At 35.2% G+C, this 18,116-nt stretch overlaps 1 protein-coding gene and 1 pseudogene across 23 annotated transcripts in view; both read right to left on the reverse strand.

Moving 5' to 3' along the window:
- Positions 1-1,379: 1,379 nt before the first annotated feature.
- On the reverse strand, positions 1,380-1,801 carry LOC138923651 (small ribosomal subunit protein uS14-like; annotated as a pseudogene).
- Positions 1,802-4,610: 2,809 nt separating this feature from the next.
- EXOC1 (exocyst complex component 1) overlaps positions 4,611-18,116 on the reverse strand; it is a 54,082-nt gene continuing 40,576 nt past the window's right edge. For all 23 annotated transcript variants that reach the window (XM_001492690.7, XM_003364711.5, XM_070263807.1 and 20 more), the window contains 7 exons: positions 17,291-17,398; positions 16,025-16,101; positions 15,269-15,497; positions 11,598-11,781; positions 9,503-9,702; positions 7,174-7,368; positions 4,611-5,510 (listed from right to left, as the gene is read on the reverse strand). In XM_001492690.7, coding sequence (XP_001492740.2) covers positions 5,358-5,510; positions 7,174-7,368; positions 9,503-9,702; positions 11,598-11,781; positions 15,269-15,497; positions 16,025-16,101; positions 17,291-17,398 — 1,146 coding nt within the window. In that variant the 3' untranslated portion in view covers positions 4,611-5,357. The remainder of the gene's footprint in view (positions 5,511-7,173; positions 7,369-9,502; positions 9,703-11,597; positions 11,782-15,268; positions 15,498-16,024; positions 16,102-17,290; positions 17,399-18,116) is intronic.

Genomic DNA, 18,116 nt, shown 5'->3' on the forward strand with positions numbered 1-18,116 from the left:
TGAGTCATACACTACACTTGTCTTTAACTTTATTAGATAATGTCAAATTGTTTAAGTAATTATACCAGATTATGCTTCTTCCAGAAGCATTTGTGTTCTGGTGACCTCACATCCCTTTAAATTTAATTCACATTTCTGTGATGTCAAATAAAGGTGAACACTTCATATGCTTATTGGCCATTCTGTTTCCTTCTTCTGTGAAATGCCTGTACAAGTTTTTCATCCTTTTTGTCTATTGGTTTGTCTTTTTTTTCTTTTTACCTGATTTTTAGGAGTTTATAAGTTTTGGATACTGATTGTTATATGTTGCAACTTTTGTCTCTCAATTTGTGGTTTGTTGTTTCACTTTCATCAAAAGATGAACACAAGTTCCTAACTTTAACGTAGTCAAACATATAATTTTTTTCTTTATGATTTGCAATTTTGCATCTTGTTTAACGAAATCCTTCTCTGTTCTGAGATTAAAAAGATACCCTCTTATACTGTCTTCTAAAGGTTCTATGGTTTTGCCTTTCACGTTTGGGAATTCAATACACGTGGAATTCGTTTTGTCCATGGTGTGAGGTAAGGGTTCAATTTTTACATTTTCTCTTTTGGACAACCTGTCCCAGCATCATTTATTCAAGTCTATCTTTTCCCCACTGATTTGCCACACCACAGCTGTGATAAAGCAAGGGTCCATAGTTGTGTGGGTCTTCTTCTGGGCTCTCAGTTTTGTTTCACTGGTCTACTTATTTATCTTTGCACAAATACAACACTGCTTTAATTATAATAAGGAAACTCCTTCTACCTCATTTCTCAAGAGTGTCTTGGCTATTAGATTTTTGTTTTTCCATATAAATTTTAGAACCAGCTTTTCAGGTCCCACAGAAACCAAATCAAACCAAAACAGTTGTGACCTTTGCCTGGAATTGCACTGTGTTTAATCTCCAAGTATTTTGGGATTTTCCTGTTATCTTTCTGTTATTGATTTCTAGTTTAATTCCATTGCAGTCTGAGAGCAGATATTATATAATTTCTGCTCTTTTAAATGTATTAAGGTGTGTTTCATGGTATAGAATGAGGTTTACCTTGGTGAATGTTCCATATGACCTTGAGAAGAATGTGTATTCTTCTGTAACTGGATGAAGTAGTCTATAGATGTCCATTATATCCGTTTCATTGATGGTGTTGTTGAGTTCAATTACATCCATACTGATTTTCTGCCTACTGGACCTGTCCATTTCTGACAGAGGTGTCTTGAATTCTTCAACTATGTATCAGTTTTTACCTGATGTATTTCAGTGCTCTGTTGTTAGGCTTATACACATGAAGGACTGTTAGGTCTTCCTAGATAATTGACCTCTTTATTATTGTGTAATGCCCTTCTTTATCCTTGATAACTTTCCTTACTCTGCAGTCTGCTCTTTCTGAAATTTTTTTTGAAGTATTTTTGTCTTTTATCTACAAACAACTAGCATTGTATCTGCCATAGGTAGATGTCTTGGATGACCCATCCAAGGAAGGTCACTCAGTCCAACTTCATGAAGCCGATGTCCTTTGCATACTTGCAGAAGCACTGGTGGCACATGTTGAGGCCATTATTTCCAGATCAGGCCGTGCTGGTTGGAGCAGACATGGCAAGAACGAGAACCCTGGCCAAATTTCCTCCAATGTCTTCAGTAGAGCTGCTGGTGACCCATGTTGCATTCTCTTCTTTCTGAAATTAATATATGTACTCCTGCCTTCTTTTGATTAGTGTTAGCATGGTATATCTTTCTCTATCTACTTACTTTTAATGTATACGTGTCTTTATAGTTAAAGTTTGTTGTAGACAACATATAGTTGGGTCTTGTTTTTTGATCCTCTCTGAAAATCTCTGTCTTTCAATTGGTTCATTTAGACTATTGACATTCAAAATAATTTTTGATAAAGTAGGATTAATAGCTACCATATTTGTTACTCTTTTCAATTTTTTGTCCTTGTATTTTGTTCCTAGTTTTGTCTTCCATTTTTCCTCTATTGTTTGTGGTTTCAATTGAGCATTTTATATCATTCCGTCTTCTCTCCTTTCTTAGCATATCAATTATACTTCTGTTTAAACTTTTTTACGTGGTCAGCCTAGAGTTTGCAATATACATATACAACTAATCTAAGTCTTCCTTCAAATAATTCTATACTGCTTCGTGGATGAGTACCTTATAATAACAAAATAATCCCAATTCCTCTCTCATACCTTGTATCATTGCTATCATTCATTTCACTTATAGATAAGCATATATCTGCATAAATAATTGAACATATTGTGGTTATTATTTTGAATAAACTTTTGTCTGTTAGATCAATTAAGAATAAGAAAAATAAAAGTTTTCTTTTACTTTTACTTATTCTTTCTCTGAGGCTCTGCCTTTATGTAGATTGGAGTTTCTGACCTATGTCATTTTCCTTCTCTCTGAAGTTCTTGTAACATTTCTTGCAAGGCAGGTCTATTGACAACAAATTCTCTCAATTTTTGTTCATCTGAGAAAGGCTTTTATTTCTCCTTCACGTTTGAAGGATAATTTTGCAGGGTGTATAATTCTAGGTTGGTGGGTTTTTTTCTCTCAGTACTTTAAATATTTCACTCCACTCTCTTCCGTCTTGCATGGTTTCTGAAGAGAAGTGGAATGTAATTCTTATCTTTATTCCTCTATAGGTAAGGTGTTTTTTTCCTCTGGCTTCTCTCGGGATTTTTTCTTTGATTTTTCTGTAGCTTGAAAACGATATGCCTAGGCATAGTTTTTCTGGCATTCATCCTGCTTGTGGTTCTCTGAACTTCCTGGATCTGTGGTTTGGTGTCAGACATTAATTTGGGGTAATTATCAGTCACTATTGTTTCAAATAGTTCTTTTGTTCTTTTCTCTCTTTCTTCACCTTCCAGTATTCCCATTACATGCATATTACACCATTTGTAGTTGTCTCACGGCCCTTGGATAGTCTGTTCTGTGTTTTTTTTTTCAGTCTTTGCTTTTTGGTTTTGGAGGCTTCCATTGAGATATCCTCAAGCTCAGAGATTCTCTCCTCAGCTGTGTCCAGCCTACTAGTAAGCCCATCAAAAGTATTCTTCACTCCTTTTACAGTACTTTTATCTCTAGAACTTTCTCTTGATTCTTTTTGGAATTTCCATGTCTCTGCTGACATTGCCCATCTGTTCTTGCATGCTCTCTACTTTGTCCATTAGAGCCCTTAGCATATTAATCATGGTTGTTTTAAACTCCTGGTCTGATAATGCCAACATCCCTGCCATATGAGAGTCTGGTTCTGATGCTTACTCTGTATTTCAAACTGTCTCTTGCCTTTTACTTATGTATTTATTTTTTGCTGAGGAAGATTCTCCCTGAGCTATCATCTGTGCCACATAGTATTTATGTGGATCACCACCACAGCATGGCCACTGACAAGTGGTGTAGGTCTGCCTGGGGAAGTGAACCTGGGTCGCCAAAGCAGAGCGTGCTGAACTTAACCACTAGGCCATGGGGCCGGCCCCTGTTTTTTGCCTTTTAGTATGCTTGTAATTTTTTGATAGCCGGACATGGTAGAGCTCTAGGAGCAAAACTTACAAAAGTTTTACCCCCATGACTGGGTCCCCCCTGAATTTTTATTTCTCAGACTTATCCACACTCAGCCTCCAGGACTTTGTCAGCTACAGTTCAGTTTTCTCTCCCTCAGCACTGGTTCCTATAGAGGCTTCAACTTGGGGGTTTCTGCTCCTGTAAATGGTGATTCTCTGTAATCCCGTCAGTCTCTCCAGTTGTGTCAGTGGTTCGCCCTGTGACCTCACTTCTCATACAGATCTAAGAGGAGCTGACTTTTCAGTTTGTTCAGTTTTTTACTTGCTGTTAGGATGGAGAGACTACTTCCAAACTTATGTGCTGGACTGGAAACTGGAAGTCTGCACTGAATCTTTAAATTTAAGAATAACTTCTCTTTCTACTACATTATGTATTGTTATCTAGAAACATGAAATATTCCTCCAATTATTTAGGCCTTCTTTAATATCTTTCAATAGTTTTATAATTTTCTCCATAAAAGTCTTATACATCTTGCATTAGTCAGTTCAGGCTGCCATACAAAATACCACAGACCGAGAGGCTTAAACAACTGAAATTTATTTTCTCACAGTTCTGGAGGCTGGAAGGCTGAGATCAGGGTGCCAGCTTGGTTGGGTTCTGGTGAGGTCTCTTCCTGGCTTGCGATGGCCACCTCCTTGCTGTGTCCACAGATAGCAGAGAGCGAGCTTTGCTGTCTCTTCTCAGATCTACTGGATCAGGGCTCCACCCTTATGACCTCATTTAGCCTTAATTACCTCCTTGAAGACCTTATCTGTAATACAGTCACATGAGGGGAGCAGCTAGGGCTTCCACATCTGAATTTTGGGGGGGACGAAATTCATTCCTTAGGACATTGCGTTACACTTAGTCCTAAGTACTAGATATTTTTCATGCATATTATAAACGGTTTTATTTTTCTTATTACACTTTTAAGTGTTTTGCAGTAAATGAACATGTAATTAATTTTTGTAGATTGATTTTCTAAGAAGGTGCTTTTATATATACAAAAGAGCATATAACAGATCTAAGAAAATTATCAAATTTCAACTTTTTTGAAAATTTTTTTATTTCAGAATCATTGCTACACAGTCACATAATCCTCAAAATCCAAGTTTACAACTGATCATCACAAGATCCCTTATCCATATACACATTAGTTAGAGGGAAAAAATTCTATACAATGTTTTAGTAGTTACATGATTTGTAAACAAAACTGAATTAGTGAGAGCTGAAGAACTCTCAGGGTATTACACAGAGGATACCTACTCTCAAATACAAGAAGCTGGGCACTCAAGGAAAATTTCCTATTCAGTCATAGAAAAAGGCTAAAGGCATTTTATGATGCGATAAATACTTTAAGTTGGTACACAACCTACTGGGCAAATAAAATTGTTACATAGGTTGGTACCTTTGCCCTTGAATACTTGTAGTATGGTATTACCCATTTATCTGATACTTAATAATACACAGAATTTCAAGTCTGGGGGCCAGCCCCATGGCTGAGTGGTTAAGTTCACTTGCTCTGCTTCAGCGGCCCAGTGTTTCACCTGTTTGGATCCTGGGCGTGGACATAGCACTGCTCATCAGGCCATGCTTAGGTGGCGTCCCATGTGCCACAACTGGAGGGACTCACAACTAAGGTATACAACTATGTACTGGGGGGATTTGGGGAGAAAAAGCAGAAGGAAAAAAAAAATTTCAAGTCTGGGTTTTCAAAACAGTTGCTTGATGTTTTTGAATAATGTACTCAGACTGCTTTTTCATTTATCTTTTCTCCTTTCACACAGTTTAGTGGGACTGTGCAATGCTGGAGCAATAATCCAGAATGTCCTGAATAGTGAATTCCATTGTAACACCAGATCCAGGGTAACAGCGAGCTATCAAACCTTCAAAGTGCTTGTACTGGCGTATAAATTCATCCTGCATGGAGTGCCATACCACCTATTACAAAAACAAAAATAAAAATCATTTAACTATGAATGGAAATAACACAGAGTCAAGTAGGTAGAAATAACATCAAGACATAGTCTAAGAATTTAGAACATAGTTGAGCACATAGTCATAGTTGAGAACATGCATTCTGGAGCCAGAATCCTAGCTCCTCCTACTTACAAGATTTGTGACGTTGAGTATGTTACATCACTGCTCTGTGCCTCAATTTCCTTATCTGTAAACTGAGGTAATAATAATAATGCCTTCCTATAAGTTTATTGTGAGGGTTAAATGAGTGAATGTATGTTAACTGCCCAGAACAGTGTTTGACACACTAAGCACTCATGCTATTTTAGCTGTTATTATATCTCCTCCAATATCCAACACAGATGTGAATATGCAAAATTATATATGGAAAAAAGACTAGTGATTAAATGAAATGCAACTATTAATGCTTAAATCTTATTTCAGATGAAAGTTTAAAAATTTCTTTATCTAAAATTGATGATGTGAAACATTGCTTGATGCCGCAGAGGACACCCAGATGAGGCAGACCAATTATCAGCATCCAAGGAATTATAATCTTGGAGTGGGAACTAACATGTAGACAACTATCAAGACAGAGTCTGATACGCACACTGACATAGCAGCTAATATTAATAGGTTACATTTATTGACACTTGCTCTATATCAGCACAGTACGAAGTGCTTAATGTACATATTATTTTATTTAAGTCTCACGACAACCTGGTGAGGGTGGATACTATGATCATCATCCCTATCTGACAGCTGAGGGAATGTATTCTTCCAGAATTTTTCCTTGTAAGTCTTAAATTTCATAAATCCTCAATTCCTGTCAATTTAAGACTATTTACTAAACAGTATTACACTTTCTACTTTTCATCTTTTAGCTCATGGCATTTCTTCCACCTGGAAGCAACTCCTCCCACTTGATCTGTTAATTTACCATCTGGCTCTCAGAGGCTAACACAATGCAATACCCCTCATGTAGGCTTCCATGATGTTGAAATCAGATTTATTCTCACTCATCTCTGGGCTTTTCGGTATGGCTTATAAAGAATAAGGGCTCAATATGGGGTTTAAATCTCGCTCTACCATCCATTAGCTATGGGATCTTGGTCACATCACTCCATCTCTATAAGTTTTGATTTTCTCATCTATAAGATGGCAATGACAATACAGAAGTGCCCACTATACAAGAGAGGTATTATTTCCGCTTTTCAAATAAGGACATTGTGGCTCAGAGAGGTTAAGTAACTTGCCCAAAGTCATGAAACTTAATCTGGAGCCAGATTATGAGCCCATTTCCAACTCCAACCCTCATGCTCAGAATCACCCCACTGTACTATACTATATTCCATTTCCTTCCTCCCCTCAAATCTAAAAAAACAAAAAAATCCCATTCCAAACAAAAGAACAACTTAATGCCTTAAAACAATAAAACAGAAATGTAAAATAAATAGGAATAGCCATATAAACATATAAATATTACTCCTTTCTTCCTCACAATTCATTAGTGTGGTCTGTACTTTATGAAACTTTCCTCTTACATTAAAATTCGAAAATCTGTAGCGTTTCTGGAGGAATATTTCAGAGAAGGTAACATATGCAAGGATGTTCAAGCTAGGATGGTTACAAGGGCTCAGCATACCTGGAGTAAGTTCTCCTCTTCACACAAATGCTTATCAACCTTCTTGTAGAGGTTGTCTAAGCCTTTTTTCACTTCCTTTCCAGGGTACTCTTTAATAACTTTACGAAGCTCTTGTTTGTTAAATGCAAGCTGATAGCTTACTTCTTCCTCTCTTATACCCTGGGCTACACGAGCTTCAACGCCTTCAAAGAAATGCTTCAAGGAAATGAAAAGAAATAATGGCTAAGAACTGCTTTTATTACCACTTAAATTTTTAAAAATCTGATTATAAAATAGTATATATTCACTTTGTAAAAAATCAGACATTGTGTAAAAGCATAAATGATAAAAAAACAATCAGCTATTATCACACCACTCAGAGATAACCACTGTTAACATTTTAGATTTCCTTCTAGTCTTTTGATGTATGTAAATGAGATTATAATTTTGTTTGTTGTAGTTTCCATTTAATATTATATATGTTTTTTCCTAAATATAAATTATAATGGCTGTATAATATTCCACCCACAGAGCCATAATTTATTTATTCATTCCTCCAACACTGAATATTTAATATTTTTCAGAGTTGGCAAAGTCTACTCAGATTTTAAAAAATCTATTATAAATACAGTTTTCAGAAATATCTTCTGTACATAGTATTTACCTACATTACTGATTACTTTTCAGTATAAATTTCTAGGACTGCAATTCCTCAGTTGAGAAGTATAATTTTAAGTATTCTGAAGACTCTTCACATACACAAATTACTTCCTGAGAAAGTTCAATTTATAATTCTGTCAACAGTCTATGAGACTGCTACCTTACCATACCACCATTAGCATTATCACAATTTAAAAAACACTGCCATTTTGATGAGTGTAAAAGGCTTATTTGTTGCTTTAGTTCGCAATTCTTTGGCTATAAATGAAGTCAACCTGCTTTCACACATTTAGTAGTGTATTCAGGACCCTGGTCCATTTACATAATGGGATCTTACTGCTTTCCTTGATTTAAAAAATATCTTTACACTAAACATCTGATTTTGTTGTATTCTTACAAATATTCTTCTCAGGTCGTCTTTTAAGTATATTTGTTTTTTTAAAATGCAGTTTCATTGACTGGCATGCATTTATTTGAGCACTATACAATATGATTTAATACTGACAAGTCAAATCCTCTTATATTACTTTTCTCTAAAATTTTCTTAGCAATTATTATGTTTATTTTTCATTATTCTTTTTTTGATAACTTTTTGATAAGCCTATTCCTGGTTGCTCTTAAAATTTTGTTTCTACATAAGATTTTAACTGATTATTGCTGACATGCAGGAAATAAATTGTTTTTCTATATATTTATTTTGAATCCTGCCACTTTACCAGAATGGCAAAATTACCAATAATTTCAACATATTATGTACAGCTAATTATAATTCTGACTCCCCTTTCCATATAATTTATTTAATGTTTCAGGTCTTATCACACTGGCTACTGCTTCCATAACAATGTTAAAAAATAAAGGATCTAGCAATGTTTCTGCTTTAAATCTGATTCCAAAGGGAATGCCTCTGATGCTGCTGGTAAGTATCACGAAGGCTTTAGGTCTGAGACAGACCCTTCACCTAAAGGAGCATCTGTCTGTTCTTCAGTTTTACAAGGAATTGATTCTGCATTTGATTAAATGTGGTTTAAGTATTTCTTTGAATTGTTGACAAGAGATATGTATTTTTTATTTGACTCTAATTTCAAGATAAAAACACATAAAAGATGTCTAATCATGGTGCGGACAAAGTTAGAAAGGTCCATTTAAGCTTCCACTATGTTGCAAAGTTCTCTAAAACCATCATTTCTTATTTTTAATCATCAGACTTGCTCTGGGGAATGACAAGTCAGGAAAGAAAAGGAAAAGAAAAGCCAGTGAACAAAACAATTTTTGGTTTTATCTTGATAAAATTTTTGAAATCTTCATCTGAACTAGGGATAAAGGTTGGCCATTCACGAGGTAAGCAGTGAGAGTGTGGTATGATGGAAAGTTCACTCCCCAGCTTTACTACTTACAAGCCATCAAACCCTCAAGCAAGTTTATTCACTTTCAGTTTCTTCATTTGTAAAATGGGAATGATGCTATCTCACCCCACGTCACTGTTTACAAGAATTAAACGAAATAATCTATACAGAGCATCTAGCAGCATCTTGGCTCACTGTCGGCATCAGTGACTGAGCCCCACCTTCCTTATCCTCCTGTATCAACACATGAGCAAATTTAAGACACAAGTTTGTTATATTATTCATACCTAAACAGATGTATACAGGTTCAAAACCAGAAAAAAAATACTGAATGAAAATACACTTACGTTTAGCTTTTCAAGAGGTTGTCCTAAAGAGTAAATGACGTAAGACTGAAGGTGATCGGTGTATTTTTGTTTGGCTTCTTTTTTTTCAGCTTCTAGACATGAGATTTTCAAACGAGACAGTGTTGCAAAAATATGGTGAAAGTTTTCCATCATAACCACATCCCTGGGGGTCTTCTGGCTTTCGTTTGCTACTTTCTCCACTAAAATCAAAAGGAAAAATATCCTGATAGGAGTATGACCATATTTAGCTATATTTACATGATTGATTATTTTCATTTGTAAGTTTAAGAAGCAAGCACATCTCTGGACTTAATAAAATATATTGTATTAAAAGGCCTTCATATCCACCCAAGTCTAATTAAAAAAAACGCTCTAAAACAGTTCCACGTATATATGGAAACCTAGTATATAACAAGGAATTGATTCTGCATTTGATTAAATGTGGTTTAAGGTATTTCTTTGAATTGTTGACAAGAGATATGTATTTTTTATTTGACTCTAATTTCAAGATAAAAACACATAAAAGATGCTAATCATCGTGCGGACAAAGTTAGAAAGGTCCATTTAAGCTTCCACTATGTTGCAAAGTTCTCTAAAACCATCATTTCTTATTTTTACAATAGCAAATAAATGAACACAATCATACGTACTAGGGAAAATAAAGCTAAGAAAAAAAAAAACTTTGTGATAGTGTGACCTTTCTAAGAATGGCCCCAAACTCAGAAGTCATAAAGGGAAAGATGAGTAAATTTGACATAAAATTTGAAAGCACTTGCACGGCAAAAAAACACCCTAAACAAAATCAATTTATAGCCTATGAGGTTGACGAAGAATAAAAAGATTGATAACATCTAGTAATATTCAGCACTGGTGCAGATATGATGGAAACTTTCAACAAGTGTTCACAGCAGTAAACTGGTACAACCTTTCCACATAGCAATTTGGCAAAAGCCTTGAGATATATCTTTTGGCTTTTGATCTAGTAATTCCATTTCTAGTAATTTACCCTAAAGAAATTATTGGACAAGTATACAAAAATATACGCAGGAAACTGGGGCAAATAAATGTCTATTAATAGGAGATTTGGTAAATAAATAGTGATATGTGGAATACAATACAATCATTAAAAATGATTATCAATATTAATTGACAAGGAAAGACAGTAGGATTATAGAGTCTAGCAGGTTCCAAAACAGTATGTAAGATAAAAATTTTTATATTAAAGCGCATCTGCATGCGCATACACACACACATACCATATGCACATATACACAAGGGAGAGACATATTAAAAAGTTTGGAAGGACAAAAATTAAATGTTATCTCTGCATGATGAGACTACAAATTATCTTTATTTTCTTCTTGTTTTTAAAATCTGTTTTCTGGTTTTTGGGGGTGTGTAATGAGCATATACTACTTTACAGTCAGATAAAGCAAAGCTACTTTGAATTTTAAAAACAGTATCAGCCATACATTCAATCATGTAATTTATCTGTCTTTCTCCTAGACTTGCCTCCACTGAAAATGCTATATGTAATTGATGAAATGATTCCACTTTCTGTCAATTTTTAGCTTTTAAAATTCCTGAACATATACAATCAGATAATTTATTTCAAATTAAACAACATGTCCACATTATTTCTGTAACTTTATTGTGGGATCTGACACAGGAAGACAGTGCATTATAGTATTTTAGCATTAATCTACCTCAAGTAACGGATGTGAAAACTGAGACCTAAAGAAGTGAATTGATTTGCTCATGATTACACAGACATCACTGCCTATTGTCTCCAGAAGACTCCTGCTAAAAAGAAATGTAATCAGGAGGTCATCTTTTTATGTTTAAAAAAATGAATTTCAATTTTGCGTAGTACTAAGCCCATATGAGCCCCAAAATATAAGTGGTTCCTGATGAATATGAATGGGCTTTATGTACTGACTGTTTTTCAAATTCAAGAAACCTTTAATTTCAGAAAACTTAAAAAAGACTATAGAATATGAAAAATAATGAACATACCTGTTCCCCACCTTCCAAGTTACCAGAAACAATGAAAATGATCAACCAAAATATTCTTTAGAACATAACAAAAGCTTACCATTAACAAATACTCCTCTGATAAGTTTAGTATATGCTTTATCTAGATCGCCACGACGCTCAGCATTTTTAAAGATTGATTCTGCAAGTCCAGCAAATTCTTCGAATTCAGTAACAAATGGAAGAATTCCTACTTTACTCTTCTTGGAGATCTTTACTTCTTCCATTTGCCTTATTTGGTTACTCTAAAGTTAGGCAGAAAGGAAGGGAGAGAAGTAGCCAAGCAAGTTAGAAACAACATATAATTACAACCAAATGTATACATCATAGAGGTAGGACATAATTTAGTACCTAGAACATTTTGGAGGCTCACTAATTAAAGATTAACACAATAAGGATAACTAAGAAAAACTATTTCTATAGAATAAAAAGTACACATATTTTATTTAAGAAAATGAAGTCAAGGGGAAAAATCTAAACTATTTAAAACAAGATGCAATCAAAGCTTGTGAACCTCAAGTCTTTGTTCAAAGCAAAAACAACCAATAAACATTTCTACCATTTATGAAAGATAAGTATAAGGCGATTGCCCATTCTGGGGCAGAGCAGTTATCAGAGCACACACAGGACCTCTCCAGGTTACTTCTGGTTGTGGCCAAGTTTCAGAACCAGAGCCATTTCCAATTCTCATGTTCTGTATTTCTGGGGTATAAGAACAGAGAGGGAGAATAGGCATTTCTACTACAGATTTGCATTGTATAGTTAATCATGTATCTATTACTTATTCTAAATTAGTTCAATAAAATGCTAGTGTTTGATAGCGACAAAGTGCAAAAGGGGATGTTTCATAGAGACAGAATCCAGACATCTGTGTTCAAAAGAATCCATGGATTCAGTTATGGTTCTTCGTACTTCTCAGAGGATCTAGATCTACTCACAGTAAGAATTACACTGCTGAATACTGTTGGATTATTTTCAACTTCTACCTAAAATTTCGTTGTGGAGAGATTTTGGGGGTATAATTTGAAAACCGTATGACACATGGATTAGAAAAGTCATTGTTTCTAGGCTGCAGGCATTAGTATAAGAAAGGCCTGCGAGTGCTGTCAACCATTTCATATTATCTTTACTACCATTCCACCTCAGCAGTATTGATAACTGCGAGGAGTAAAAATGCATGCAGTAGGGAAGGCAGTGTAAGACTGCAGGTGCTGGAACCAGGCTGTCTGGGTATAAATACCAACTCCATCACTTTCTACCTGTTGACCTGCGGAAAGTAACATAACCTCTTGGAGCATCTCCCTTATGTGGCGGGGAGGACGTTGTGAGGATTAAATGAGGTAACGTATGCAAAGTACTATCCAAGTGCCCAGGACATAGTAAGTGCTAATCTATGAATGCTGGTCTATTGTTATTAAGCTGCATGAAGATTTTTGTTCTGTGTGGCATTTTAAATGCACTGGATACAATTATAGCCTGAATAAACTTGAACATTAATAGGAAATATTCTAATGACAGCTGTCTTCTCTGGCTTTGTAACTGGGATGGTAGAAACAGTGTATTCATTTAAGAAAAGAGCCATCCATGAACTAAATTTCACAAAAATAAAACTTCTCTCACGCTAAAGCTATGCGTATTTCCAGCTGATTGCCCAATCATACTGCCAGCACCAGAAGGACACAGAGGTCATTCAGTGTTTAACACTACAACTTTGACGCTAGCCATATATCACTACATTACTTGTCCGTCCTATGTCCATTGCAATCTGACCAAATCATACCATTTTCAAAGGTTTAAGAGAGCAAATCCACATCACTATAGTGTGAGGAATCCTGAAAAGCAAACTAAAAGCAGTGAAGAAATACATTGGACAGCAGAGTCCAGCTTGGTAGTACTCGATGTGTCAGTTATTTGCTAATTTTAGTTCTAGTTCATGCTAGGCTAGCTTTCTTGGCCCTGTTCTTTGAAAAAGACCAAATACTTTGGGCTTCGCCACCAGATGAAACAGCCAATCTCAGGTGCTGTCTGTTCCATTTTCTGCAGCCATCTGACATTCATGCTTTTGGTTCAATACACACAGACCCATTCATTATCTTCTGAAAGTATGCCCTGGGTCTTGATCTTGTCCCAAATACCAGAACATATACCACTTACTGAGCACACACAATCTACTAGGATACTATGGGAAGACTCGAATTAAAATAAGAGACAGAGGGAGATGATAGGCAGCAGAGGGAACCATCCTTCCTTTGAGTGACAAGATAGATCCTTTAGAAATACATGCAATTTAGAAGAAAATATGAGTTTATACCTTTGTCTGGGTTAATTTTACTTCGTTGCTCCACTACCTGTCTCGAGAGTAACAAGAATATTCTTTAATAAACTATTGTAAATTACTGAAGTTACTACTACTATCACCACCACCACCATTACAAGCTATCAGTTAATAAGCTCTTATTCTGCGCCAGGCAAAGTGTTAAGCTTGTCACTCGAACTCATGTCGACATCTACCGGACACTACATCCTATGCTTTTAACTGTTATGTTCTACTGCATTGAGAGGTATTACCTACAGTTATATTTTACTGATAAAAGCAACAAAGCCTTCATATTCTGGAAATGTAGAGTGTCCCCATGATCTAGTGGTCCAGATATGTCACACGGGGCTCCTTATTTTAGCCTTTGGTAGCTCTTCCCTTTCTTTGGGTTATCAGCTTACAACCAGACCTTCCAGGTTTACCATCACCTCTGGAGAAGGTGGGGAAGGGAAGAGGATAAGCTTAAGTGGTCAAATTTCACGGGATTTCAAATATCAGGTGAAATCATTTGGTTGGGAAAGAGGATTAACAAGCGTATTGAGGCAACTTTTGAGTTTCTACAGTCAACGTAAATGGCTTTTACAATTTCAAAAACCCAATAAATACTATTTTTTAAAAGTATAAAAAATGATATGGATTATAACTGCCTTTAATATTTTTATCTTCCATTATTTATGGATATTCAACAGCTGAATAGAACTTAGAGGTTACATGGTAGAAATATTCAAATGATACCTATCCACCTCTTCATACTAAATACATTAATAAAATGAAACTGTCTTTCAGAATCTGGTCCAGGCCAATTCATACCTACAAGCTTACCAAAACCTAACAGACAAAAATAAAGTCGTTAATGATGTTTTTCCTATTAGGAGGAGGAAAACAAAGATTGCTGGAAGTTATTAAAAGAACCATTTATTCTTAAAAGACAGCAGTAGGATTATTAATTAAACCTACTGAACTAATTAAATAAATAATTAAACTAAATAATTTAAACAATCAGTTAAAATAATCGTATTAAAATAAGATTAACTAAAACAATCCTAATTTTCTCATTAGAATATATTAAAACAACAACAATAAATCCAAGTGATAGTTTCAATTGTTTCATTAACTCTACAGTTACTAATCAGTCAACCGAGATTTTAGTAACATACTGGATCTCTTAGGCAGGTGATGCCTCTATGCCACTACTCCAGAACTTGCCAAGAAACACAGTGTAGAAGGGCAACTAGCCGGCATAGTACCATCCAACTAACTGTTCATAGAAATGGCAGCCAACACCCTGCTTTAAGGCTTTGGGGGATGTGAACTGTAGAGTCCCCAATGGAAAGGTGGAAATTTCTTGATTTAAATACATTTACCTATTTTTTGCAATGATTAGAATTCTAAGTTATTTTTCTTAAAAAACTTACAATGCATTTGTCAAAGTTTCTTTTGATGGTCACCAAAACATTTCCCAACGTAGTACTTAGAAAAGAAGCAGGGTCCACATTTTGTGCAGTCCACACATGATGACTCATTTTGACGAGCATGTAAAGGGAGTTAAAGCTATCAATTTTGTCTCCTAACGCAATGAGATTGTTCAGTTCTGGCTCAATGCAGCGAAATATTTTAATCATCATTTGGCGGATCATATCTTTCCTGTTCAGAAAACACAAATACAGAAAGTTGTTACAAGTTTCAGGTGTATTCATCTTTAACTTTAATCCAGAGTATACACAAAATGAGTAAATTTGATATTTCAACTAAAAATGCCCAAATATAATGAACGAATTATTCTACAGCACTTTCCAATATAAAAATAATTTTTCAGGTTAAGTTTTATCACTCAAAATAACTTTATGTCATTTATAAAGCTGGGTCTTGAAATGTGCTTCATGACTTCTGAGAAACGCACTGCAATTCAAATGCTACTTCCTACCGGCAAACATTAAAACTGATTGTGTTTTTTTGTGATTACTAGAGCAAAGACGAGCCAAAGGGCCACACAACAGGACCAATTTTAATTCAGTGAGATGCTTGATAAGACACTGGGCACATGTCGGTGTCTCTGCGTGCCATCGGGTTACTGAGAGTCATCTGGACTCCTCACGGAGCAGCACACCTCTTTGCTCAATTTAAAGTCTCACTTTTTTCCAAAATAAACATAGATAGTAACGAACACATACTCAGATGAGACAGGCAGTGGTGCGCCAGAATTATGTTGCCGTGGTAACGTTCCTCCATCTAGGTCCTCTGCTTCAGTCTGCAAAAATTATTCAGAACTTTATATAATAAAAGACCAACAATTTGACTAGTTTATATAGCAAAAGCCTGCTCAGTCTTAAAATTCCTAGGAGAGAATACATTATGAAAAATGATTTTTAAAGGTAGTATTACCGATAAGACTATATAATTTAGTATGCTGTTTAAGAATGTTCACAAAATGCTTTATTCTTAGGTTTTATCCAAGAATCATTGTAGGGTGAGAAGTTGTGTTCGTATGTGTGCACATGAGGGGAAAGTGGGGAGAGAGAAAGTACAGGAGGCTCAGAGCAGGTGTGGGAATGGGAGGGCAGCTCAACAAAAACCAGAAAACATCCAGAAACAGCTTTCAAGAGAGAATTTTAAAAATTAAAAAAATCTCACCATTCTAACAAAACTTTGGCATTTAAAAAAATGCTATCAAAAATTCTTACAGAAGCTAACAAGTAAGCAAACTTACCACCACCACCATCTACAACAAATCCCCAACCATTTGAAACGACAATTAATTTCTCATTCATTTCATGACTGCTATTTATATCTTGGTTCTCCTTTTGAAGAAGACCTTAATTTAAAAATTGCTCTATTTGTATTGTGCTTTCCAGTTCTTTGAAAGATTATAGTAAATCTCTCAGTTTATTTTCTTACATTTATGCCACTTAAGAGGCATGCTGAACAGGCATTATTATACCCATGGCACAGATGAGGAAAACCAGGGATTAAATAATTGCTGTAAGGTCTCATAGCTAGTTAGTAACAAAGTCATAACAAAGATTCAGATTTCAAGTCTCACCATATTTTTTCTTCCTTTTTTTTTTTTTTGCTAGACCATGGTACATACACTCAAACATTTTTTTTAAATTTTAATTTTTTCTTGATTAGTACTAAAATGCTAAAATTGCTTTTTAAATGTTTTTTGCCAAGTAAATCCAGACATTTTTTCCCTTCACTAATTTAGAGAATGTTTAGGTCTAAGACAGGCTGGAATATTAATTTAGATGCCCAAACTCTAACTACTACTGTTTTTATCTTGTGGATAATAAAATTATTGACAAAAATTATTTTAAAAATCCTTACACTGTATAGTCTTTCTTTTTCTGTTCTGGATATTGAAATTGTGACAACACATTAATTAGAATAATTATGCTACAGATCATAAATACTAGCCAATAAATAACCGTGAGCCATACCATACTTCCAGGCATACTTTGATGTTGCTGTAGTTTGAAAAATTTACTTATGAAGTCCTGTTCTGCCAGACACAGAGGTTCCAGTTCACTTAGCACCTGTTCAAAGATCTGAAGAAAACCAAAATGATCCAATAATGAAAGAACTGCACCAAATGCTTAAAATAACATTCCACATTTAATTCCTTTCTCTGCAGGGACCATATATGCTTTATCTATAATCTCAACAGAATCCCAAAAACAAACTCTTCCAAGACTGACAGGACCATGCAGTACTGTCAGAGCATAAGAGGGCCAGAACATATCTAAAATAAAACTCACAACAATTATTCACTTGAAATCTGAAGAGAGGAACACAGAGATAAACTTTTTTTTTTTCTGCTGAGGAAGATTAGCCCTGAGCTAACATCTGTTGCCAATCTTCCTCCACTTTACATGTGTGTCACCACCACAGCATGACGAGATGAGTGGTGTAGATCTGCGCCGGGGATCTGAACATACAAACCTGGGCTGCCCAAGTGACGTGCACCAAACTCAACCACTAAACCATGGGGCCAGCCCTGAGATCAACTTTTTAAACTTATTTAATGCATTGCAGAGAATAATTTAGCTTCATAAAAGCTGTTATTTCCTCTTTACTCTATAGTTGCTCAAAGAACTTAGACTTAATATAGATGTAAGCACTTTATGATTTATAAAAAAGTTTAATAAAGCTGTCATGTCATTTAATTGATACTTTATATTTTAGTTGCCATTTGACTAGTAGTTTTCTCAGATCCAGAATTAGAAAGTAAGATATGGTTAACTAAGAAGGCCAACAGAGCCCAAA

This window comes from Equus caballus, chromosome 3 (assembly GCF_041296265.1).
Source record: "Equus caballus isolate H_3958 breed thoroughbred chromosome 3, TB-T2T, whole genome shotgun sequence".
Taxonomy (NCBI): Eukaryota; Metazoa; Chordata; class Mammalia; order Perissodactyla; family Equidae; genus Equus; species Equus caballus.